At 36.8% G+C, this 26036-nt stretch overlaps 3 protein-coding genes across 8 annotated transcripts in view; 1 reads left to right on the top strand and 2 right to left on the bottom strand.

Moving 5' to 3' along the window:
- Positions 1-1187: 1187 nt before the first annotated feature.
- Eip93F (Ecdysone-induced protein 93F) lies at positions 1188-7662 on the bottom strand. The gene is made up of 7 exons (XM_090174217.1): positions 7504-7662; positions 7081-7155; positions 6942-7015; positions 6594-6880; positions 5788-6071; positions 5447-5715; positions 1188-5383 (listed from the first exon to the last, which is right to left on the bottom strand). Exons 1-7 carry the CDS (start codon positions 7598-7600, stop codon positions 3740-3742), a joined length of 2730 nt encoding a protein of 909 aa, XP_090030343.1. The 5' UTR covers positions 7601-7662; the 3' UTR covers positions 1188-3739.
- A 1226-nt stretch (positions 7663-8888) lies between these two features.
- Positions 8889-15796, bottom strand: LOC149948996 (clathrin interactor 1-like). 3 transcript variants are annotated; one of them, XM_090174216.1, is made up of 13 exons: positions 15590-15796; positions 15213-15348; positions 14939-15143; positions 14751-14877; positions 14369-14521; positions 13798-14035; positions 13604-13736; positions 12922-13003; positions 12529-12841; positions 12399-12461; positions 11621-11738; positions 10502-10606; positions 8889-9961 (listed from the first exon to the last, which is right to left on the bottom strand). In XM_090174216.1, the coding sequence occupies exons 1-13, from the start codon at positions 15628-15630 to the stop codon at positions 9852-9854; spliced, it is 1824 nt and encodes a 607-aa protein (XP_090030342.1). In that variant the 5' UTR covers positions 15631-15796; the 3' UTR covers positions 8889-9851. The 3 variants fall into 3 exon arrangements, with proteins under 3 accessions (XP_090030342.1, XP_090030339.1, XP_090030340.1); XM_090174213.1 differs by having other exon boundaries at positions 8890-9973; positions 15590-15795; XM_090174214.1 differs by having other exon boundaries at positions 8890-9973; positions 14369-14515; positions 15590-15795.
- A 756-nt stretch (positions 15797-16552) lies between these two features.
- LOC149948994 (cytolytic toxin-alpha-like) overlaps positions 16553-26036 on the top strand; it is a 27441-nt gene continuing 17957 nt past the window's right edge. The window contains exons 1-2 of one of the 4 annotated variants that reach the window (XM_090172881.1): positions 16565-16766; positions 16860-17072. The gene's annotated coding sequence lies outside the window, so the exon portion shown is untranslated. Of the gene's footprint in view, positions 16767-16859; positions 17073-26036 lie in introns of all 4 variants that reach the window. The other 3 variants (XM_090172883.1, XM_090172884.1, XM_090172882.1) reach the window with 3 other exon arrangements.

The following is a 26036-nucleotide window of genomic DNA, read 5'->3' as shown; positions in this document are numbered from 1 at the left end:
GACTCTTAAACACGCCTTCCCAAAATGGAAAAAATATTTAACTCCTGTGTTCTTTTAAAACCACTTATATACAAGACGAAGTATTTCTGTGTACACGGGTTAAGCTTTTTTTACCTAGAAATTCGTAAAATATTACTTTTTGCCCATAGGACTTGTCATACAATTCAATTGTCGCGAGGGTCTTTGGCTTTGTTTTGAAGCCCACGTCCGAATCATGCGTGATAAAAAACATGAGCTCGTGGCGCCGAGAAAACCTTTTTTAATTTTTACCATATTAGCCTAATCTTCCGCATATCTATCGCAAACCAGATATTTCGGCTTCGCGGAAGTCTCGCATATTTTAGACACTAGAGGGCTCTGTGCTGAGAAAACATCTTGATTACGCAATAACTATGAAAATCAGTTTGGTTGTAAATCTCGTTAATTGTCATACTTATTGTTATTATGTTACTTATGCTAGTTACCATGCAATAAAAGCTAATACAGTAACAGCACCGTTTATATATTTACACGGGTTAGACTACTTGTCGTGAACTGTATCACTATCTAGCGCTATGTAAGCGCCTAACTGTATTCTCACTGGCGTGATGGGGATTGCCTTTTGCCAGTTAATAAAAACTTTAGAACTTGTACACATACATGCTAGCGTTTTGAGCCCCTTAAGTTCTTTTGACAGGCAACCCTGTTTTCCACTATGCTACTGGTACGCCCTCTAATGTATATAAACAGTACTAATTAATTTATTATAAATTAAATTTTTATAAATTTTAATTATAAATACACTTATCAGCTACCGTATTTATAATTTGATAATATGTATTTTAAAATGTATTAATTATCTACGATATATTTAAATTTAAAATATAGGTGGAGCTCCATTTTTAAGTATAAATATTATTTTAACAATAGTTGATTATAGTTCAGAAACTTTACACAAGCCGGCGCTGTAGGCGCGAAGTAGTATTTTTCAAATTCTCTTAACGCGGGAGTAGCTCATGATAAACGTCAATCTCTGAGCCGAAGTAGTCTAACCGGTGTAAATATATAAACCATGGTAACAGTGTGACACCATAAGTCAATAAAATTGTTCTAAAATTATATTGAACATATCAGTAACTGATAAGTCAAATCCCCAAAACCTAAATGAATAAAAAACACAGTTAAATAGCAAATTTTTATCATACATAAAGCAATTTTAACTGACATCATTAATGAAAAAACAACATAGTCTTTTTAAAATTCATTATATAAATTCTAATATTAATTTTAACGTAAAAATATAAACTGACAAAATAAATCTATTACATGGCCAAATATCTTTAAAACACAATTAGTGCAACAGAATGAACCGTTGATTTGAGTGAAAATGTTTTACGTTTTTAAATTAAGAAATGTACGAATATTTTTGTATAAATATCACACACTTTTAATGCTTGCCACAATAATAGATTTATAATGTTAGCAATAAATCCTGATATGGCTTTAAAATGTAAATAAAATTAAAAAGAACAATAAAACTAATCGCAATTACAACTGCCAGAGAAAATACGCAACATTATAAAAGCTATTTTTTAAATAGTATTTTTAAATACTACTGGAATAATAAAGCATCATTGATTATAAAATAATGCATTTAGATACAAATTATCGACCAAAAGCGTATAATGGAATGATGGTGCGATATATCAAAATAATACGCTTATGAAAACTAATAATTATAAAATGTAGTGTCTAAGGAATGCAAATTATCGTACAGAACTGGACTGGTCATAATCACAGGTGCTTAAAAAATTTCTGGACAATAATACCTCTAAAAATACTAAAATAAATTGACTTTTTAACATAATGCATCTAGAACACCGTTTAAATAAAACTATTCAACTAAGTAGAGGTTATAATTAATTTAACATATCCATTTAATATCGGAGAGAGAGAAAAAAATAAAAGCATAAATGAAAACTATCAATAGTTAAATATTGAATGGAAAAAATATTTAACTCTTGTGTTCTTTTAAAACCACTTATATACAAGACGAAGTATTTCTGTGTACACCGGTTAAGCTTTTTTTACCTAGAAATTCGTAAAATATTACTTTTTGCCCATAGGACTTGTCATACAATACTGGTACAATTAGATTTTACACTTTTTTGGTACTTTTTGTTTTTTTAAAGTCTAGAAAACTTTAACAAGCATTTCTTATACAAATACAGTTAAGACAAATAGTGACATCATGTAGTTATCCAGAAAATATAACTATTTTAAAAATTAATTTTTTTTACCCCCAGATTTTTGGTTTTCTAAATACCGGTTTACGCCTACATCGAGTTTCTCAAATCTGAGATATTTCATCATAGACGCTAGTATATTTTTTATGTATAAAACTGTCGTTTAAAAGATCATTTTTTTCATCCATTTTCAATTTGTTTTAAATCACGTACAAACATGAAAAGTTACTATTATTTAAATATTTCAAATCCCTGTAGTTAACCTAAAAATTATATATACTTTGTAGGGATTTTATATCAGTAAATTCGTTTCTTTTATACATGTACATATAATTTGTATAATATATAATTTTAGATTTTTATATATATATATATATATAGATTTACTTTTTTAAGGTTCATTTACCAGGCAAATGTTTAGGCCTATATTTTTATTTTGTTCAAAATTTTCTTTTTGACTTTTTTTAAATAAAACTAAGTCAAAATTTTACCCATTTTTTAACCGTTAAGTCTACTCAACGATTTTTCACTAAGGTCAATACAATTTATAGAAAATTTTGACATTGTAAAAATTGTAGAATATTACAGTTAATTTTATCCTTTTCCTCTCTTTAAAGACTTTATAACCATTGAAAAAAATATTAAATAATAACTTCACAAATTAATAATTAGAAGCTCGTAAAGACTAGAAGTTGAACTGCTTAGTTCACCGAAATAAAATTTTAAATTCTGCCAATCTTGTTTATAATTTAATTTGAATTGTAGGAATCCTTATTAAGAAATGCTAAATTAATTTAACTACAATTAAGTAAAGACCCACATGTAAATTTCAGTTTCTAAAATGTTTCCATGTACGAAAATATGGCTTGATATATTTTCTAGTTTCATTTCTCTTCACACATTAATTTTGTTGATTCGTATAATTTGTCCAAAAAGGCCATTAAACTGGTTATAATTAAAAAAAATTATTCAGAGATAAATAACTATCATAAAACGACTAGCAATAATACACCTATGCAGCTGGCGATTTTCATTTCTATATATTTTGCAATTTTGCACCACTAAACTTTTTATTTGCTGGTAAAAAAAAGGTTGTTTTTTTGAAAAGTTTAAAAGCAAATATTGAATTGAAAAACAGCGTTCCATGTGCGCAACTACACATATCACAAAGTGAATTGTTTTATCCTTTCTAATAAGGTGCTGAGGGGTTTTTGTTATCTTTTTAAATATTTTCATCTAAAAACTGACTAGCACGCCTATCACTGGATCTATTAAAAGATCCAATATATATAACAAAGGTCTGAAAAACATTTCGTTTTCATAAATTTTTTAACAAAAAAGCTTTTTTAAATTATAACATTTTTTTCTATATAAGGAATGCGAGTGAATTAATATCATTAAATTCAACACTAACAGAGTGTAAAAAGTAAATTTTAACTAACAGAAACGCAAAAAAAGGAATATATATATATATATGTGTATTAAATATATACCAGTTTCTATTTAAAAACCAATCAAACTTCTTTCCTCAAATGCTCTTTAGAAGTCAGTAATGATGCACCAGTATGTGGAGATCCCAGAGTAAACGATGGGATTTCCAAGGTGACATTGTTCTTGGTTTTTTTACTTTCAGAAATTTTTGGAATTGATTTTTCCAAAGTGGATTTGATTAGCGATTCTAATATTCCCACGTTGTTTCCCAGACTAGCAGTTTTCGCAAGATCTTTCTCACTATTGTCGTAAGCACTCATCTTCTTCTTCAAGCTTTCTTCTTGCAATCTGACATTCTCTTGAAGTTTCTTCATCATTTGAGAGGCAAAGAATCCGTTTGTGGCGACTTGCGCTAGCCCTAAATCCAACGGGAAAAAAGGCAAATTTTGCCAGAGAGTCAAAGGATTTGGCATTGGTAAATTTGAGGTGCTAGAAGAATATGGCAACTGGTTTGCATTGCGAGCTACTGAAGATCCATTGATCATCTCTTTATCGCAATTTTCATCATCTTCCAATTCGTCGTCTTCAGCTTGAGAAGAGGAAAGGCCATTTGGTGAAAGGCCACTGAATGAGGGACCATCCTGTTCGCTAATTTTATCAGCTCTCAAGTAATACGATTTTTGACTATTATCGCTGCTGCGTTGCGGATTGTTTTTAAAGCTCTTTGAAGCGGATATTTTGCGACTCTCCCGTTTCTTCGGTCTTAGTAGGTGACGCTCTTTCACTTTGTATTCCAAGGTTGAATGAGGAACTCCGAAATACGTTCCGGCTCTGTGAACACTCATTTCTCCTTTCTGAACGGCTCGGACAGCCTGAGCCAAGTTATCCGTATCGTAATTGCGATATCTTCCTCTTTTAGGTCGTCGACGTTTCTCAGATTTATGAAGCTGATTGGACCCACAATCGTTCAAGCTGGCGGAGGTGGTGTTTGAAGAAGGCAAAGAAGCGTCTTTAGTACTCTTGAGTTTTGGCGTAACCAAACTGTTGATTGGGTTGTTCAATTCTTTTTCCTCTTTGATAGATGCACTGTGGTCTTCGGTATAATACGAGTTCCCGTTAGTAATCTTATCTTGACCCTGGCTTAATCTTTCAGCTAAATTGTCTGTAACAAGGCAGTCACTTTCAGAAGAATTCCCCAATCTTTGGTTTATGCTCCTGGCTATTAATTCTTTTAAGGACACCGTAAAACCTTTGTTGTTCCCTGAGCTATTTTGACTAGAAATGGTGGCATCGTTCTCCGCAGACGCGGTGGAGGGCCTAGGTGAATGGGGAGGTAGTGTCTTTGTCATAGAATTGGTAGTGGCTAAATCCATTTTGGTTGTAGATCCGACAGAACAGAGTTTAGTCGGTCTGTAGGACGGAATCTTTAGTATCACATTGGACAAAGCCCCTGACCCAGAGTTGCAGACTGAACTCTCATCCCCGCTCTTTTTCGTCGCATCTTCAACAACTGGATCACTGTCCATAATTAAATCATCTTCAAGCTGTTTTTTAATCATTTTGTCCCGTTCTAGTTCAAATCTCTCTTCAGCCAACCTACGAATCAACTCTGGCAATAAGGGAAACGAACTACACGTATTATGAACTTCTTCGGCTACAATATCTCTAAGGTCATTAGCATCAGCGGCTCCATTCGCTAATGCCAAATGCTGGATGTTGGCTAACACCTATAGTGAAAAAAAACCATCACAAAGTAGGTACAAAACAATTTAATAGCAAATCTTTGTTACCTGAGTTAAAATAGGAGATATGGACTGATTAAAATCTGTAGTTGTTGACAAGTTGAAGGCATCTACGGTGTTTTTATCCCCCTCAAGGGAGGATGACAAAGGCGTCTCATTATCACCTTCTACTCTCTCGTCAGACAACGAATTAGGAATGGGGCTTAGCAAACTATTCTTGGTCCCTGTTAGATCTTTCTGCTGTTTCAAAGTAATTGTTTGCTTCAATAGGCGTCTTAAAGACTCGCTGGCTGAAATACTACCGACACCATTTTTCGCTTAAGGAAAAAAAAATATGGAAAATTAATGGTTAATGTACCAGCCCTTTAATGAATTCAGAAAAAACTTACTATCTTCCTCAATATCCTTAAGAGAAGCAGGAGAAGTTACATCAGCAATACAAGGCTCATCCAGACTACTTTTCTTCATTTTGGAATGTTGATGTCTTTGGAGTTGTTGCCTTTTGTCCGATGCCATCTTGTACACTTTATTCCTCAAGGTAGATCGAGGAATACCATAAATGACAGCGGCTCTTCTTGTTCCTAATTTCCCACTTTGAATATCACGTAAAGCCGCTTTAAGCTCTTCTTCAGTATAGGATTTTTTACCATTAGGATCAAATCTTCTTTTAGAACTATTGAAAATAAACAAAAACATTCTTTCACAGTCAAGAGAGTTACTTAATTTTCCAATTAATTGCTCGAGATTGCCTACAAATATATCGACAATGTCATTAATCTCAATTGAGGAGAGAGAAATGGAATGTTCTTTATATAGAAATGGAACATAGTAAGAAGATACGATTGCTTTATTCCCAAGCTAAAATGTAACATGCGTAAAAATTTGCTCCGAGCAAACTGAGATCATTGGAACAAAAAAGAACTGGCTTTATCAATTGTTATGTCAAACTTGTCAGATTGGTTTTCATTTTATTCATGTTCCATTTTAGTAGGTTTGAGAGTAGTAAATGGAACTTTTAAAAAGTGATCAGTGCAAGAAATGTTAATTACGGTGATCTAGAGCTATCGAGAGCAGTCAAATGGAAAACTTCATTTATTAGTTTAATATAATTAGTTATTCTTATTTGAAAATCCCTTTGTTAATGTAAAATCAATTTTTAACTTTTTATCAGTTGGTTAGAACTCTTTCATCTTACCCAGATTTGACGGGCACATGCGGTACCTTGAGAAAGGAGTTAGAGCCAGAAATACCCGAATCAGAGCCTTCACCGTCATCACTAGGCCCACCACCGACAGGATTACCATTACAAGTAGGCTTTAGTTGATCTGGTTTCCGTGTTGAGTACAGACTTAGATCTAAAGGTTGATCCTTAGAAGGGTCTGCTCCACATGCGGAGATGGTTTGGTCAGATGAATCTTCTCCATTATCTATTGGTAATGAGCTATACTCGTTACTAATAGGGATTATTCCACTGGCAGGGTCCTATTATGTGAAATCCAGTTAATATTAAATTTGTTTGTTCATTGCTAGATAATTTACGTACGAAAGGCGGCGATTTCTTTGATTGACAAAAGTAGCACACATCATCTTGTACCCAATCAACAGGTTCTAACTCATCTATAAAATGAATATGTAGTTTTACAGAAAATGTTGTAGCAATTTACAAGTAGTTTATCATATACCTAAGTTATCAAAAGGCGATTGAAAATTTTTCCATCTTTGTTTCCCCATAAATTCTTCAGCTATTCGTTCGAAACCTATTTTATTAAATTATTAAACAAATTTTACTTAAAATTATACAATAAACACAAAACTAACAGCAAAAATGATTTAAGCGATCAAAAAGGAGTAAATAATATTATTGACCAAGAGTTTGTTTTAATGAAGCCTACGACATAGTGACAATGTAAATGTATATTTTTTTCCAAAAAAACGGCCCCCCTCCCCTTTCCTTCCCAAAAAAACTTAGCTTTTTAATCCATCAGGATCCCTCTTAAAAATAAAAAAAATGATAACAGGTAGAAACTTTGGTTCCGAAACAAGGACTATTTTATCGTAGAACCATATATGTAATTAATGTAAAACGATTCCTCTTTTAAACTCACCTACAACTAATAATATATTTCTGCTCCATTTTTGAAATTCTTTTCTAAAAGTTCGCTTTTCTTGAGAGCAGCGGGCTATATTGCACTCCGCCGCCATCTTCAAAGAGCGGTGGCGAGTCGCGACTATGGCGCAGCGTTGCCAGCCTGATCACATAGCTTTATCGAAATTATCGTAGTTTTGGGAAATTTATCGTACAATTAAATATTGTAATATCGTTATAAAACCACTAATAAATCTAATAATTTAACTGATTTTGTGTATAGTTTACTTTTTTAACAGCTTTTACCCGTAAAATAGCCACTAAAACTAGACGACAATATAACGACAATGGCAGAAAAATTAAGCTTTAGAAGAAAGAAGGAAAATAGAGGACGACTGTTCCTCAATCCTCAGTAGGTAAAATTCCAAAATTGCAACAAAGTTCCTGGTTTTTAAATCATTTTCACTGAAGTATCGTAAACTTTGTAAAGCATGTTATTCTATCATACATAGTACCGAGGGTTAAATTATTGCACAAAACGATACTAACGTACGGCTTATAACAAGAATAATAAAAACACGTTCTTAATGCGCAAGTTAAAATATATTGATACTTGGGCATTATGAACGTGTTTTTATTATTCTTGTTATAAACAGTTATGAGCGTAAGGTGTTTCCAAATATAATGAATGATACTATCGTACGGGCTGGCAGCGCTGCTATGTCGCAACACCGAGAAAAAACACCGATTGCACAATCGCTACTCTCAGAATGCCGGAAATAAGTAACCCATTGCAAAGTATTTGGGTGTTAAAGATTTAGGCTTTGGTTTCTTTTTCAAAGAATAATTTTCGTTCCTCTTAAAATTGTAACCCCTTTACGTATAAAATAATTTCAGGTCGTGTAAAAATATTTTTGGCTGCAGTTGCGGTTTTAGTAAGAGGCAACTCTGCAGTGCCGCAGCTCATGAGCTTTGACCTCAACCGAGTTTCCATTCGCGTCTGTTTCTCATTGACTATTTTAAAGTTATTGTAGTTACATTAGGCTAGTTGATTATATATATTGTATTATTTCGAAGAAATGGTTAATTGTTCGTAATAAAAACAATTATATAACTTCGCCTTCAACCAAATTGGATTATCACAGGCCACATAGGGAAGAGTTGTCGATGTCTACTAATAATACCAATCAAATACTTATCAAAGAAGTAATCCCAACCAAGGGACTTCTATTTCAAGACACCTCTCCCACGTTTGTCTTATGCAAACCCAAACTACTACCGTTAAAATCCGTTACTTTGGAAAAACTAGAGAAGATGCAGCAAGAAGCTGAAGCCAAAGTTAAAGAGCAGCTGCTAAAGGCTCAATCTCATTGACACTTCATTTCTAAATATATACAAAGAATTTTGTTTATTTATCCCCAATTCCATTAATATATATATTTATAGAACTTGTTATTACTACATATCACTTTGAAACAAATTATCTACACTCTCAAAATACAAAAGAAAGGCTGTTAAACTAAAAAATATACATACATTTTGGTTTTCTTTTTTGTTGCATAAATACAAAATATATCTGAATAAAAGAACATGAGAAAGAAAAAATACTTGTAACCGTTTCTTGACGAAAAGGTGAAACAATAACCCCCCTGCAAATATACAATTCTAATTTTCTCATATCATTCCATGAAATCAACATCATTACGCAACAATCACAACGGTCTTATTAAGCCTCCTCAAATCCAGATAGAATTTAAATGTTAATTTTATTTTGAAATTTTGTTAAAAAATAAAAAAAATTGATGTTTTAAATTTAAACAAAACGGCTTGTAATTCATTTCAATGGAATGCTTTTGACAGTATTTTTTTGCTTTCATAAAGCGAAAATTGTTTTTTCTAGAGCACCTTTAGCATGAAAATAATAGAAATAAGTACTAACAAATGATTCAAGGCCTATTTGCACAGTTTGCCATTCAAAGCATCAAAAGAGTTAAATTAACTAACAAAAAATTAATGAAAAGAGATTTGTTCTTCGACCTATATTAAGTTAAATCTATTCTGAAGTCCAAAAAATATTAATAGTTCACAATCTATTTTCTTCAACGTAATAAAATTTTTAACCCGAGTTTCAACCAATATAGAAAAATTTAAGCTAATGATATATTTTCCCCCAGGAACCCTTGTTTGAAATTTTTTTACAGGAATATGATTGAATTTCTTTAACTATAAAATTGTAGATTTTTTTTACCATTGGGAGAGTTTGTCAAATAGAAACGCTTATTTCGAGTTTTTTTAAACGAAGCCACGCAAATTTGACTGCCTTTCTTTGAATTTTTTTGCTGGATTATTATTTAGACACGTTGGAGGTTAGAAACCAAATTGTCCTTGGCTACCAAACATAGTGCCTGTAGATGGCTGCTGTTGCATAACTCCAGGTGGTGAAGTTACCATTACACCTTGAGTTGGCACAATCATTCCTGGAGAAACAACTTTCAATTTGGAATAAAAAAATATTTTTGTTTGGTTTATTAAAAATTAAACACCAGATAAAATGTCAGGGTGACCATAGAAAAGCTTTGAAAATTTTATAGGAAAAATAGGAATTTTAGGGGCGAATTATAGGAAAATACAGGAAACTAAATAGGCGAATTATAGGAAACTATAGGAAACTAAATAGGCTAAGAAAAATATGGGAAAAATAATTAGGTAATTATTGCATATCGGTATACTTTGACTAGAATCACCTAGAATATTGATAATGTTTTGTACACTGCTTTCTTGCATTATTGGATCACTTAGCGGATTTACAAAGCTCGTATATTTCAAGATTTTGTTCGAAAATGGCAGTATTTACAGTAGATGATGACACGTAAAAAAAAGTTCTTTCATTTTCAAAAGACCGTGAAATTATAGGAAAATGGGTACGAATAAAGGAAATTATAGGAAGGCATTAAAAATATAGGAAAATATAGGAAATATAGGAAGTCTGGTCACCCTGAAATGTAAAAGAAACATACCTCCTGGTCCCATAGTCATTCCCATTCTAACATGGGGTTGCTGCTGAGGCGATATCGTCATTTGTTGGAGATTCGTGGCCAAATTAGGAACTCCAATTGGAACTCCTAAATATCAAGGTATCATAATTTATTATTTACACAACGGAGAATGTTCAAAACAAATAGGTATTTCCATAAAATAAAATTAAATGTTTTTATCTGCATCACAAGCCTAAGTTTGTTTCAATATCTGTCGACTCCAGCGCATGCTCTATCTTCAATAACTATAGCTAGTAACGTAAAAACACATTAACACATGACCTCCCGTATTTTAACGAAACAACATATTTCATAAAAAACGCCAAATTCAAAGTTCTTTACTGTCAAAACCTATTTTAAATTGAGAAAGTAAGTATATTCAGGTCGTAATTATAAAAATTCTGGTCAGTGGAGAGGTCATTTTCACCAAAACCTGATTTAGCTTACTGTGCATGAACTAGATAACCTGGCTTAAGATGTATTCACTGTTTTTGCAACATTTTCTGGGTGAAAATTGTCTACTTCATTTAATTTGCTTTTGACTCAAATATCTATTTGGTCAGAATTTTGCATCTTTAGTTTATGCTTGAATATCTATTGGTAAGAGTTCTTAAGTTTTGTAATTTCTTTAAATTTGTTAAGGGTTTAGCATTATTGCCCATTTTCATTATTAGTTTTTTATCATTATGTGTCCAACTTAGCTTCACTCCTTTAATCCTCATTCTCAATCCAAAGAACTCAGCCTAGATCCCAGTTAATGGCTGACAAGTATTAATAATAACATGGAGAAATAATAACGATTCGTTATTTAAAACCATTGAAATTAAACCAAGTTGAACCATGGACGTCTTTTAAGCGAGTGAGCCACTAATTCCCTAACTGGCATCCTCAGACGCGAATAAAACCCAGCTTTTACTTCCTTATTTAGAGAATTTTTGTTTTAAGGTTTCTGTGACCATAAATTTCAAAGAATAAGTTGAACTTGAACCAAAAAATGGCACTATGTTTTATATTTTAGATAACATTAAATAAAGATTGATAAATAAACGAAAATACTGTAGTGTTTGACTATAGCATTAGCGCTTGTTTTAAATAATATACCTGTAGCTAGCTGATTCATGGAAGGTGCTATAGGTTTCTCGTATTTATTGGTTGGACTAAGGTTATCCACACTGATATTGATACGTCCAGATTCCTTACTCCACGTGTTACGAGAGTTCTAAATATACAGCATTGGTATCAGAAAAACAATCACAAATGTCTGTATGAACTTATTTTAGGTTGGTGAGAATGTACAAGTCTAATCGTTTACAGAAGTGAGAAAAACTATCTAGGCTTGACTGAAAATTAGAATTCAAAATGAAATAGTAACACTAGAACCTTCCAAGTATTTTCCTATTTTGAGTAAAATTACTGAAATTGTTATTTAAGTTGTACGAACTTTTACGACCAATACTAGGTGGTGCTATACAATTGGAAAAATGGGGTTGATTTTTGTTTGAAAGAGAAGGTTATATGTAGGATAACATGCAGTGGCGTAAATACGCCAACGCAGCCAATGCGGTGCATTGGGGCCCATAAACTTTTACTGAGTCGACTGTCTGATCGCCTGTCTCACTAAAGAACGCCTTATACATGTATATTTTTATAGTGTATTACCGTGATGTCATTATCACGATATTGGAAGCCAGTGACTTAATAGGCCAAAGCACCCAATCACGTACATTGGAACGCACAAAAATTGACAGGTTACAGGGGCCCATTTTCTTATCTTGCATTGGGGCCCAATTTTCCTAGCTACGCCACTGATAACATGACAGTGGGCCTGGAAAGTAGACTCGTACAGTCTCAATATCCTAAATTAGTTCCTGGTTTGTACCGTAGGAGTTCCACTGGTTGACATGGAGCTAACTGGGATTCCCATATTAGAGAAGGAAGACGGCTGAAGGTAAAAAAGTATAAGAGGCGAGGAAATTACTTCGGTTCCTATGATAAAAAAAACAACTTACAGTGAGCATAGGATTGATCATGGCAGAGTTATTGGGATAATGATTCATCATGTGAAAATTTGGTGGCACCCCGTGAGGAGTGGCTGTACCCATCATGGGATGATGCATAGCCCCATGCATCTGGACCATTTGCGCTTGTACTGTTGCGGTCATAGTGTTCATAAAAACGCCATTGTTGGATGGGCTAAGGACTGATGCTGGGTTGTAACTGGGAGGCATGGTACTCAAACCCGTTAAAGAAGCAGACGGGTTTATGTTAGGCTGTTGTGGTTGATTCGAGAATGCCGATGAAAAGTCAGCAAAATCATCATTTCTGAAAACATTCTTCACAAATTAATTTCAAACACACAAAGGGAGAAAGTGAACAAAGGCTTAAAAATGACAGTAACGTACGTAGCAATTGAGCTATTGTTATTGGTAGAGGGTCCACTCTCAAAATTAGCAAAATCAGCAAATTCGCCATTAGCTGTTGAGGCTGCAACCATAAATCTTTTTAAACCATAAGTAACAAAAGAATAATATAAGTATGACACGTCTTATTCTCAACAATAATTTTTATTATAGTCTGTTTCACCAATGACCAAAAATAAATCATAACATTGCCCGCAACTATAGCACAATCCTATCCAGGTACACCAAGACTTATTAAAAATTCAAAAGCTTTAAAAACTAAAAAATTAACTTTACTTTGACAAAATAGCAAATAGGGATAAAAATTTTATTATTAAAATCACCAACTTACTTTAATTTCAAAGTTGAGACAGACACACTATGGCTCTCCCTTACTGGGGAACCTGTAATTTTGCCCCCATGCCCCCCCCCCCAAACTGCTGAAGATATATATGAAGCCTAAGATGGGTGCCTTGGGTATTAGCATAGCTGATTATTTTTTTATTAAAACCTTGTCCCTTCACTCACTCTGACAATATCTATGTGATGCCCCCCCCCCCTCTAATGTTTGTCGGGAGCCATGCCTGAACTGATTTTATTCTTCAATGCCTGAACTGATATTATTCTTCAATGTTATATTTAAGTACTAACTTATGAATGAAAAATAAGAGAAGAAAAATTTTACCGCTTGGTTGAGGATGATTTGTTTGAGTTATTGTTTGATTAGAGGCAACATTCAAGTCTAAAAGATCCAGAATATTACTTTCTTGCTTCTGGGAACGAGCCGGTGATGTTGTTGTTGAGTTTGCGAATGATTCCTTTAAATGACAAAAATTATTCAGTTTCTCGAAAATTCATTTAAAAAGAAAAGAAACTCACGCCACTTTTGGGGGAATCTTGACCGTAATTAGCTGCCGCACCAAGGTCAATTTTGCGAGGAGATTTTGGAGGGGACGATTTTAAGTTGGTGGCACTTCCGTTACTACTATTACTTAGAAACCCATTGTTATTGTTTATATTATTGTTGGTCGAATTTTTGTCAACTTCTTTTGCATCGTCTTTATACTCTGCGTAAGATTCCTTCTTATCAGCGCGATTTCCAAAATCATCTTCGTATCTGAATAAAATCACAAGAAATCAGAATTTTTACGAACATTTTGCATGGGGTGCGACATTGTTCCAAAGTGGTAATTAAATAAGTTAAATAAACGTACATTAAAATGCAAATATTGTAGATAATGGCATACACTAAATTTACATTATTTGAAAAATTAATTTAAATTTACAATTACCAGTGACTTAGTGTGGGGTGACTATGTTTTAAAACTTTTAAATTGAGAGATTTCTGATTTTGGTAAGTTTTCCAGAAATTAAGAATCTAACAAAACAATATTCACTGCCTACCATTATTTACAATATTTGAAAAAAGTGGGCAGGGAAAATAGAATACCCATAATCTCCTTCATCATCCAAGCTCCTTCTTCGCCCGAAACCCAACTTGGCTAGTCGACTAACTGTAGAATTTCCTGTTGTACTGTTACAAAATGAGTCTTGAAATTCATTCTTAGATCTTCTAGGCTCCGAATCGAATCTATCACTATACCTAATTGGCATATAAAAACCAAATTTAAAGCCTGCTTTTAACCAGACTATCGAGATTTTAAATTTCTCACCAATAAAAAATTGGGTACACACCAACATTTAGATAAGACATAGAAAGAGAGCAAAAAGCTTTGAATAAAATCAATACAAAACGCTTCTAGAGACAGCTAAAACCACCGTTTTAAAGATACACCCCTAAAAATTACAAATACAAGGAAACTCCTACTAACCTAAAACCGGTAGCTTCGCATGACATGCCTATAAATTTATCTTTAGCTTTTTTGGCTTTTTTTCTTTCTTCTCTTAGTTTGTCGTCATCTTGGATAAAATCTATAAGATCTCTCACTCTATGCCTAACTATAAGGATGCAAAAAAGTTACAAAATGCCACAAATGTGGTAAGAAAACAAGAAAGTTACCATTAACTCCTTGATCTTTCCCATTTTCATCAAAATAAGAATAGTTTTCTAAGCTCCTAAGGTCATAAATATGTTCTCTGGCACTTGTTACGACTCTCTCAGAGCCATTTCTAACCATGTAGTTCAACAGGAGAAGGGATTTATAGGTTCGTTTATAATTTTTACGATTATCTTGAAGCATTCTTTTCCATAACATTCCCATGACCTGTTACCCAAAGTAAACTCTTCATATAATTTAAAACTTCAAAACGTACCCCACTATACAAAGAATTACCTCTGGAAAATATTCGTATGTGAAAGTACTATTAGCTATTTCTTGCATTAGTTGGCCAGTTGGTCCCCAAGAGTCATCATTAGTGGCTTCCCTGACCTTAGTTTCCATTTCAGTGTAATTCATTACCACATTGGTACTGCAATTAAAAAAAAACACAATTAAGTAGAAATATCTATTGTGGCCTTGACACATGCCATGAAATATATAACAGTAACTCTACAGCTAAAACTCCTAAATACCATTAACTTACATGAAAAGCTAAAAGGAACCATATAAATTTTTAAGAATAGAAAAAACAAAGGATTCCTGATGGTAGTTTATTGAATATTTAAACACTAATCTAAGAAACCATTTAAAGTGTTAAGCCTTGGACTTACACTTTATCAGTAAGTTCCCTTATTTTCCACATCATGTCCATTTTGGATTGATGACTTATGGACGGTTTTAAAAAAAGACTGACCAATACTAATTATATTATTTCAGGAACAATTAAAATACACAACTAAATTAGGTTAAATAATGTGCAATTATCTCCGCATTCGTGTCATTTCCAAAGTCCGATCATTCCAATGGAATTATTTCCGTGTTCATATCCTTAACAGTGCTTCCACTCGAAAAATTTATACTCCCCTTTTCGGTCTGCCAAGAAACTAAATAATATATTTTTTTTAATTTCCCGAACATGAAATGTTTTGGCGTAATATTTAAACTAACTTGTCTAATATTTTTATATTTCATCGAGGGGTCCGTCAACTTGGTCCGTCACTTCGAGGAATCTCGTACGGACCTTGATTCCGTGATTCCGAATCTCAAGAATCTAATCAGGAATCTCTAGAAGTGAAGAGAAGCACATTGTGAAAAACTAAATGAAAAGAGACTTAAAACGGTTTGAAAATTCACAATTTATTTATTTAAAAATCCAACGTTTCGGAGGAACCATAGAATATTTTTAAACATTTTCAAATTGTCGGTTAGTCGTATTAAAGTTTTTCGCCTTGAAGGCCTATCGGCCGAAGTACCGCATATTTTTCCCCATTAAAGCTTAGTTTTCTCCCCTACTTATTGCTCTCTTTACTTGTTCGCGTTTTTACTCCTCACTCTCTAGAAAAATGGTGGTTCTCGTGTTTTTGCTATAGAAATCTTATAACATAGAATAATTCCGTATAAATACAAAATGGGCCAATTAAATTTTCGGAGGTTTCGTCATTATCAGCCAATCACGATTCAAAGAGTGACTACGGCAACGACTCGATGCCATCTAGTTTGAGTTACTGAAAATAATAATTCGATTATGAATTACGTCACCTTAAGAATCCGCATTTGATTGGCCCACGTCAATCGAGTCACGGCCCCCTGTGAGCGCGTGCAGGGGGCCGTGATCGAGTTTAATTTAGTTTTTAAACATGGTAGACTGTTTCTTTACTCGTAAATATTTTTCTCTTATATACAAACGTTTTGGATAACTATTGCGTTGTTTGTTGTTATGGCACCTCGATGTTTCATTTCCACATTTAGAAAACGATTTGCGGTGGACGGTAATGTGTCGTTGTACAGGTAAAAGTTTGGGTTTCCTTAAGCCTCGGGGCAATTTGAAATGTTAACAAACGGCGGGCTTTCAAATTGATGATTTGGTAAAAATTACTTCAGGAAGTTCAGTGAGCCTAGTGGAACAACAACTCAGGACTATAATTACTGCAATATCCGTTTTTTTAAAAACACTTTATTTAACATTGTAAATATCGGTCTTCGTTGAGTACTATCTCTTATGTTGTTTAACAGTGGAATGTTGAATTTAAGCAGAGAGCGAGACATTTATCTTGGCTAAGCTTCTAAGAGAAAAAGCATGTTATTAAATAGAAGGTAAAGTTTTGAAAAATAAGACAATTATCAGTATGATTGTTGCTGTTTAATTCAATGACTGTCGTCAATTCGTCATAAGTGTCATTCTTTAGTGTAATGTATTTTTTCTGGGATATAATTACTCTTTCATAAGGGTTTTGTTTATCTAAGTTTCTACAAACATAATAATAAATATAATATTACTTACTTTAAATGTGAAATAACCTTTAAATACAAAGGTTAATACTAAGGATCTTCAGTCACGGCTTCTCCCAAAACTGCCATTGACATTGCCTGCTATTTTAAAAGTTAGGCCTATGTCAGGCCTAGGCTTAAATATTTTCAAAGCGAACCTAAACGAAATCTTATTTATCTTCCTCACAATTGCATTTAAATATTCCTTATAATAAGTAAATATGAAAACAAAACTAAAAGTTAAAAAAATCTTATCACTATTATTAAATAAAAATCCAAAAACGTTGAAGTGGTTCATGTGAAAAACACCAGCAAAAACCTATGGGAATTCTGCGCTAGTGGCTTGCCGTAGTCAATGAATGGTTGCTGATTGGCTGAAGCTTAAGCAAAGACTACATAATCATTAGTTGTTGCTACAAAATGTCTTGGCGTCAGGTTCTCTCGTAGACGGGATCATTCTAGGTAGGAGTATAAGATTTATATGGGAGGAACTCTTCCTCCTTCTTCAGGGATTTTTACAAGTCTGACTTGTAAAAATCCCTGAAGAAGGAGAAAGAGTTCCTCCGAAACGTTGGATTTTTAAATAAATATTTTGTCACTTTTCATTTAGGAATATCTAGAATATTCGAATCTTCGGAATCTTGGAATCCTACTCGAATCGATGAATCACATGCGAATCACGGAATCTCGGGCGAATCACGGAATCTAAAATTGATTTAAGGAATCACAGTCATAAGCCTCGGTCACAATTACCGCAACTGCCGGCTCTATCATTGCCACCTGTATTATGAAAAGGCCCCTGTTATTAGAGATGGCCATGAATATATCTTATTCTTCGAGAAAAAAACGACTTGAGTGGAGACCGCGGTGCCATCTATTAATGAAAAATGAAGTTAAATTTTAACTTCCTCTTTGGATTTTATGATGTGTTCCGCGCGGACCGCGTTTATCTCCTGCGATTCTGGTTGCTAGGTCTCTTCCGACGGTACAGCTTATTTCCCCAGGATGTGTCTGGATGGAAGTGCTGGCTCTTAAGATCCGCTTTACCACTGGCTGGATTACGCTTTTTAACATCTATGACTCCTGACAATTTTTCGACGATCTTCTCCTAAGAGTTGACACACCAGCTATTATCCTAGACGCTTTCAACGCCCACAACACACTCTGGGGTAGTAGTTGTAATATTTCGTACTTTTCATTCTCTGTTCTAATATACGTTGAAGCTTAATCTATTGAAAATTAAAGGAGAACGTGCACGAGTCCGCGCTAAAAAGAGAGGCACGTGTAAAAAGGCAGTTAGGAAATGGAACGTTGGACGGAGCGGTGGATAATAAATTTCTTATACCTAAAACTTGCATAAATTATAAAACCAATAAGTTTAACTAGTATCAAATCCATATTGAAAAACGGAAGACACGATATTGGCGACGGAGATTCATCGAACCCACACCTAACTTCTATCAACTTCATCGTAACATTGATTGCATCGTTCTTCCATTCCACAACGAATATAGTAAGCCTAACGCTAGCATCTTTTCTTCTAAAGCCCGCGACAAAACACGCGCCAACTTTTCAAAAACACTCGAACAAACGAACTTTTCAAACAATGACTCTGCAACTGACCAATTTTCCACCATTTTCCGTGCAAGAAAATCGCGATGACGTTGGCACCAGATGGGAAAAGTATCTCAAACGATTTAATACCTTTCTCATTGCGTATGACATTAACGGTCCAGCCCGCAAGAAGAATCTCCTATTACTATACGCTGGTGACGAGGTCCAGGATATATACGATACCTTGCCCATCCCACCACCTCCACAACCGCCAGCCCTGGCTCTTAATGCATTCGACGCTGCAGTTCAAATACTAAATAATCATTTTCTACCCCGCCGTAACACCACTTACGAAATTTTCAAGTTCAGAGGTGCGCGCCAACGTGAGTCTGAGTGTATCGACGAATACCACACTCGTCTACGATCATTGTCAAAAACCTGTGTATTCGCCGATCCCGACGTGGAGATTCTACGTCATATAATACAAACTTGCACTTCACGACACCTACGTCGAATCGCTCTTCGTGATCCTGCCATCACATTAGATGAACTCTTGACAACTGCTAGGTCCTATGAACAAGCTGACGAACAAGCGACAAAGATTGAAAATCAGGAATCGTCAGACATCATTTCATCACGCAGCTCCGTTGATACGATTCGCCGTAACGCATCACGTCACCCACGTCAGCTTGAATCACACTCTGACCGTCCCACTGCTACCCCGCAAAGTACTACAATTTCACGACGAGCTCAACCTGTGCAGACACGTCAAACTTACCCGTCACGGAACTCTCATCTTAGCTGCTACAATTGTGGAGGTCAGTTTCCCCATCAACGTGGACGATTTGGCTGCCCTGCGCAAACCGAGCAGTGCTCGTGGTGTGGACGCTACGGCCATTTTGAAGGTTTTTGTCGAACAAAACAAATGGAAATGAAACAACACGACACTAAATACACCACTACCGAAATCCACCAAATTGACACCGAGCAACCAGACCCTCATTCAGAAGCATCCCCGACTCTCACTCACTTATATACGCTAACACCCATTTCTGATTCCGGTATTAGCAATCCATTCTAAACTATTTTACCTCCCTTGGATAGATCGGACAGACACAATCTAATACAGATATTCAACGTTGGAGGCACGAATGTGAAAGCGCTAATTGACACTGGAGCCTGTGTTAACATTTTGAATTATGATACTTATCAAAGTTTAAAAACCCGACCAGTTCTAACGTCGTCGAACATTCGGGTCTTTCCATTCGCGTCAATGGAATCACTTCCTCTACTGGGGAAATTTTCATCCGAACTAACTTACCAAACACAATCATCCGAAGCAACGTTTCACGTTTTACACCCTGAGAAGACAGCGTATAATATAATTGGTGCGTCCACCCTTCAAAGATTAAATTTACTCCCGGATCTCATGAACTTATCCGCCTCGTTGACATCTCCTCAAGAAAGTAGATGGACTACGCTCATAAACGAATATCAACAACTCTTCAGTGGAATTGGCAAAATGGTCAATTTTAAAGCGCATCTACATATCGATCCGTTTGTCTCACCAGTCGCGGTTAATCATCAACGCATACCATTCCATCTTAGAGAACAAGTCAAACAAGAAATTCAAGAACTCGAACGTGAGGACATTATTGAGCGGGCAGTCGGTCCTACAACCTGGCTATCTCCGTTGGTCATAGTTCCGAAAAAACCAAGTCATATTACTCAATCTCAAAAAAACGAAGAAGCTAATGAAAATGAAGGACCACACCTTAACGCCGAATCTCATACCGGCTTACTAACTCCGAATTCCAGTATACGAGTTTGTGTTGACATGCGCATTCCAAATACCGCGATCAAACGAGAACGGCACACTCCACCAAAAATGGAAGACCTCATATATAACATGAACGGAATGACCGTTTTCTCCAGACTAGACTTGAACCAGGGGTACCACCAGATCGAATTAGATGAAACATCGCGTGAAATAACTACCTTCTCGACTCATATGGGCCCATTTCGATATAAAAGGTTAGCGTTCGGAATAAATTCCGCAGCAGAAATATTTCAGAAAGCGATCGAAAATGTCATTAGGGATATTCCGAATACAATTAATACGAGCGACGACATACTTATTGGTGGACGTGGTGTGACAGATCACGACTTGAAACTTTCAGAAGTGCTAAAGGGAATATCATCTGCTGGTCTTACATTAAACAAGAACAAATGCGATTTTGCGAAGCCGGAAATAATCTTCTTTGGACATATTTTTGGGGTGGATGGCGTCAAGCCTGATCCAAAAAAAATTGAAGCTCTTCAAATACTACCATCACCTCGTAACATCACTGAGCTCCGTAGTTTTTTAGGTTTGGCCAATTATTGCGCTCGGTTTATACCCAACTTTGCAACCCTCACCGAACCCTTACGACACTTACTTAAAAAGACTACTGAATTTATTTGGACTCAAACACACCAGACAGCACTCGACCGAATAAAGACTGAAATTAAAAACTGTACGTCGCTAAAATTCTACGATAATGCCAAGCCTACAACCGTGATTGTCGATGCGAGTCCCGTGGGGGTCGCTGCAATCCTTACTCAACACGACAACGACGGACAAGAGAATATTGTAGCATTTGCGAGCAAATCATTATCCGCCACTGAACAACGGTATTCGCAAATCGAACGTGAAGCTCTAGGCATTGTCTACGGTTGTGAACATTTCAATTTATACCTCAATGGCTCTACTTTCACAGTTCTCACTGACCACAATCCGTTAGTTGCCATCTTTAATAACCCCCGCACATTAACATCAAATCGCATACAACGCTGGATCCTCCGCCTGCAACACTACAAATTTCGAGTTGCTTACCAGCTCGACAAGAATAACCCCGCTGACTATATGTCCCGACATCCGGTCATGTCAGCTCAGCCAAATGCGAACGATTACAGTCTCGACGCAATGGATCTCACCGCCTTTGGTGCAATTTCAATGTCGGATGTTGTTACCGCCACAGCTAAAGACTCGATACTACCCAAAGTTAAAGAAGCCATCTACGATTCGAAATTATGGGACAGCTACAACCCGACGGCTACAGACAAGACAGCTTGGAACGCTTATAAAAAACTTCGACTTGAACTCTCAGAAACCCAAGGCTCTGTCTTTCGAGGAAATAGAATTATTTTACCAAACGCACTCATTGAACAAGCCATAAGTATCGCCCATGAAGGGCATCCTGGAATCGTTCGCACTAAACAAATATTACGTGACAAAATATGGTTTCCAGGAATAAATGAACACGTTGGTTTAAAAGTCGGTAAATGCATAGCCTGCCAAGCGAATGTACCACACCATCAAAACCAGCCAATACAGATGACCGTTTTGCCCGACCGTCCATGGCATTCTGTGGCCGTTGACCATTTTGGCCCAACGCCATCTGGAAATTATATTTTGGTGGTGGCCGACGAATATAGCCGTTACCCTGTTGTTGCCACAGTACCTTCTACATCATCCCATATCAACATTACAGTGTTACGAAATATCTTTTCCGTGTTCGGAATTCCGACCAACGTCAAAACGGATAACGGGCCTCCGTACAACAGTAATCAATTTCAGGTCTTCGCGACCGAATACGGGTTCAATCACAACAAAGTGACGCCGAGATGGCCACAGGCTAATGGCTTAATTGAACGACAAATGCGAATGCTCGCCAAAACCATTCGTACCGCCCTTCTAGACCGTACGAACTGGGAAGATGTCTTGCCAAATTACTTGATGAACTTCAGGGCATGTTCTCATCCAACAATAGGACAACCACCAGCACTCCTATTCTTTAACCGCCCAATTCAAACGAAACTACCTGCAATTTTACCATCTTCCCCTTTCGATAAGGTGGTACGTGAAAAGGATAACGAAGGAAAACTAAAAATGAAGAACTACTCTGATGATAAACGAAAATCATTTCCACACACCATTAGAGTTGGCGACCGTGTCCTGCCGAAACTCTTACAACGCAACAAGTTCAATCCCCTATACGACCCACATCCTTGGACAGTCATTGAAGTGCATGGCTCGAGTATTACTATACAAAACAAAGAAGGAAAAAGGCTAAAACGCAATTGCTCACTGTTGAAACCCATAAATTGCGGTGAGCCAAAAACCACACGTGGAAAAGACACCACACTTGATATTTATACCAATATTTTCGAGACCCATCCCAAACCACATCGAGTAGATTTACCACCAATGGCACAGCTACTAAATGACCCACTGATGGCACGGCCAATCAACGTTCCACCACGGCCACAGTCGCCAAACGTTCCACCGAGGGGACAGTCAGTCAACGTTCCTCCGAGGGCGCAGTCGCCAAACGCCATACAGAGGCCTTACAATCTTCGCCCAAGCGAAGTTATCAAACCACCGGATCGTTTCCAACCATGATCGCATTTCACGCATCATTTTGAAAACTATAACAACACAAAATTCCATGTTATCTTATATTTTATTTTATTTTGTTTTGCAAAGGGAGAAATGTAATATTTCGTACTTTTCATTCTCTGTTCAAATATACGTTGAAGCTTAATCTATTGAAAATTAAAGGAGAACGTGCACGAGTCCGCGCTAAAAAGAGAGGCACGTGTAAAAAGGCAGTTAGGAAATGGAACGTTGGACGGAGCGGTGGATAATAAATTTCTTATACCTAAAACTTGCATAAATTATAAAACCAATAAGTTTAACTAGTATCAAATCCATATTGAAAAACGGAAGACACGATAGTAGTCATACGGATCAGCAAAGGCCACCTCATCCAGAGTTGGCTAGAAGCCCAGGACCGTCTGGTCCTCCTCAACACTGGAGACGCCACCCGCCGCACAACTCGGGGCCCAGAGGCTGCCCTAGATCTGACTTTCGTAAGCTTCACATTGGCTCACTCCCTCCCTTGGACAGTCTTTAACCGAGGAACAAATGATCATCTCCCTATTTTTATAGACGACCCAGCACACACTACAAGTTCTACGGCAAGTGGTATGCATTGGCACTATCCAGCGGTGGACTGGAAACGTTTTAGAATCCTTTTGGGTGACACACTGGAGGACGCTCCGTTATCTGGATACTCTGCAGAAAATCTTCTCCGCCAGACGGCCCTGGCTGCGTTTCCTATCAAAAAGGGGGGGGGAGGCTCGTCTCCTCGTTAGCCTCCATGGTGGGATGACCGCTGTTCTAACAAGGCCAAGGAAGTCCGTCAGACCCGTCGCAGGGCCCAGCGGTCGGGCATCATGTTGGACCAGGTTGCTTACATAAGGGAGAAGGCTGTCTATAAACGACTGATTAGTGACACGAAGCGTGCTAGTTGGAGGGCCTATTGCGACAGGCTACATGCACAAACGCCCCTGTGTCAGGTTTGGAACCAGGTTAAGTGGGTCAAAACAGGGATCCGCCCCAAGAAGCTCCTTACACTACATAATGGGGCTGAAATACTCACTGACCAGAAAAGGTTGTGGAGTGTTTGGCATCCTCAGCTGGCGCTGACATACATCCCCCACCAATGGCCCATTCTCGGCAGAGGAAATATATTGTGTCCTCTCCGGGTTACGCAATACGGCTCTGGGCGTGGACAACATTTCTAACCTTATTATCAAAAATACTACTCCGGTGTTCCGCACAGCACTTCTGAGTTTCTACAACAGCCTGTGGGAGGCGGGCATCATGCCGGCGAGGTGGAAGCAAGCCATCCTCCATCCTATCTTAAAGCCGGGTAAGTCCCCCACTTCTGCTGATTCATACAGAGATATCTCTCTCCTCCTGAACCTGGGAAAACTTTATGAGAAACTGGTACTGGGCCGTCTGGTTTGGTTCCTGGAGAAAATCATGTTCTCCCCCAAGACCAATCGGGTTCCGGAAGGGTTGGCCGGCGACGGATAATGCTTTCCGGTTGACTACGGCGGCACAGTGCGCGCTAGAAACCAACCAATTTTGTCTAGCGGTGTTCCTGGATCTATAAGACGCCTTCGGCGGTGTTCATCACCAAGCGCTCCTCTATTAGCTCCAACGTTGCGGCCTCGAGGGCAACCTTCTCAGCTGGGTGGAAAGCTTCTTAAAAGATCGTACCTCCCAAGTGCGAGTCAACCTTTTACGGTTAAGCAGGGCGTACTTCAGGGCAGCTCGGTAAGTCCCCTACTCTTCAGAATCATGCTGGATGGGATTCCCTTGCTATGTCCCAGGGCGGTCGACCAAGGGGAACAAGCTGTTTAAAATTGAAATGATTTCTGTTGTGATACGTAACGTATATTTTTATTGGTTTATAATAATACTAACATTGTCGATATAAAAGGATTGAAAGGGGCGCGTGTTTATCTATGAAACGCGAGATTGAAGTTCAAAAAGGCGCACTCGTTTTCAAAATTTGTTTGGCAGTTATGTTTTTGACTTTTTTGTAAAAAGAGGCATAGTGTGCTCTAGGTGCGGATCTGTCTTTTCTTTGGTAATCCTTAATAAAAGCTGTTTATTTTTTATAACCTCCGATCAATTTTTTATAAAATAACCTCCTACTTCAAGAAATAGAAACGTGTCAGGTCCCGGAACATTTAGTTCACTATTGAACCCGTGTTTCAGTCCACGAGTTTAATACAAGTTATCATCTATAGCTCTCCCAAAGGCTAGTTGACCCATAATATTTAACATTTTTTGGTGCCGAAACCCGGGAGCTTCTTGAAAGGACAATTATATAGGATCGGTAAAAAAATTACAAAAATGGCGCCAAATTTGAACATTTTTATTAAACAAAGAGGAACTATACGTGGTGCGGTAACGCTCGCGTGTAATACTATAAAGGACGAATTCGAAAAAGCTATTGGAATATCTGAACAGACTTTAAGTGACAACATAGCTCAGTTGAACGCTAAGGAGTCGAAATTAGAAGCATTAGACGAACATATATGGGAGCTGGTAACTAACGATGAGAAATTGGACGACGAATTAGCGGAGAACGAGAGATACAGCGGAAAACTGGTTCACTGGAGGGCCCGAGCTAAGAAATATATCGAGGAGAAGCGAGTATCGAGCACTAGAGGATCGTCAAACGGCGTAGGAGCGTTGAGTGGCGCAAGTTCATCGAGAGCACCATTGGTCGACGACAGCGTATCAGCAGTGGCGGTTCAACTACCCAGGGGCGTAGGAACGTTCTAGAAGTCGTAGGGGGCAAAGGGAAACCAAAAGGGGTCTGGAGAATGGTT

This window comes from Leiobunum rupestre, chromosome 4, assembly GCF_980474605.1.
Source record: "Leiobunum rupestre chromosome 4, qqLeiRupe1.1.hap1, whole genome shotgun sequence".
NCBI classification, from domain to species: Eukaryota; Metazoa; Arthropoda; class Arachnida; order Opiliones; family Sclerosomatidae; genus Leiobunum; species Leiobunum rupestre.
This window is presented reverse-complemented; position numbering and strand designations above follow the sequence as displayed.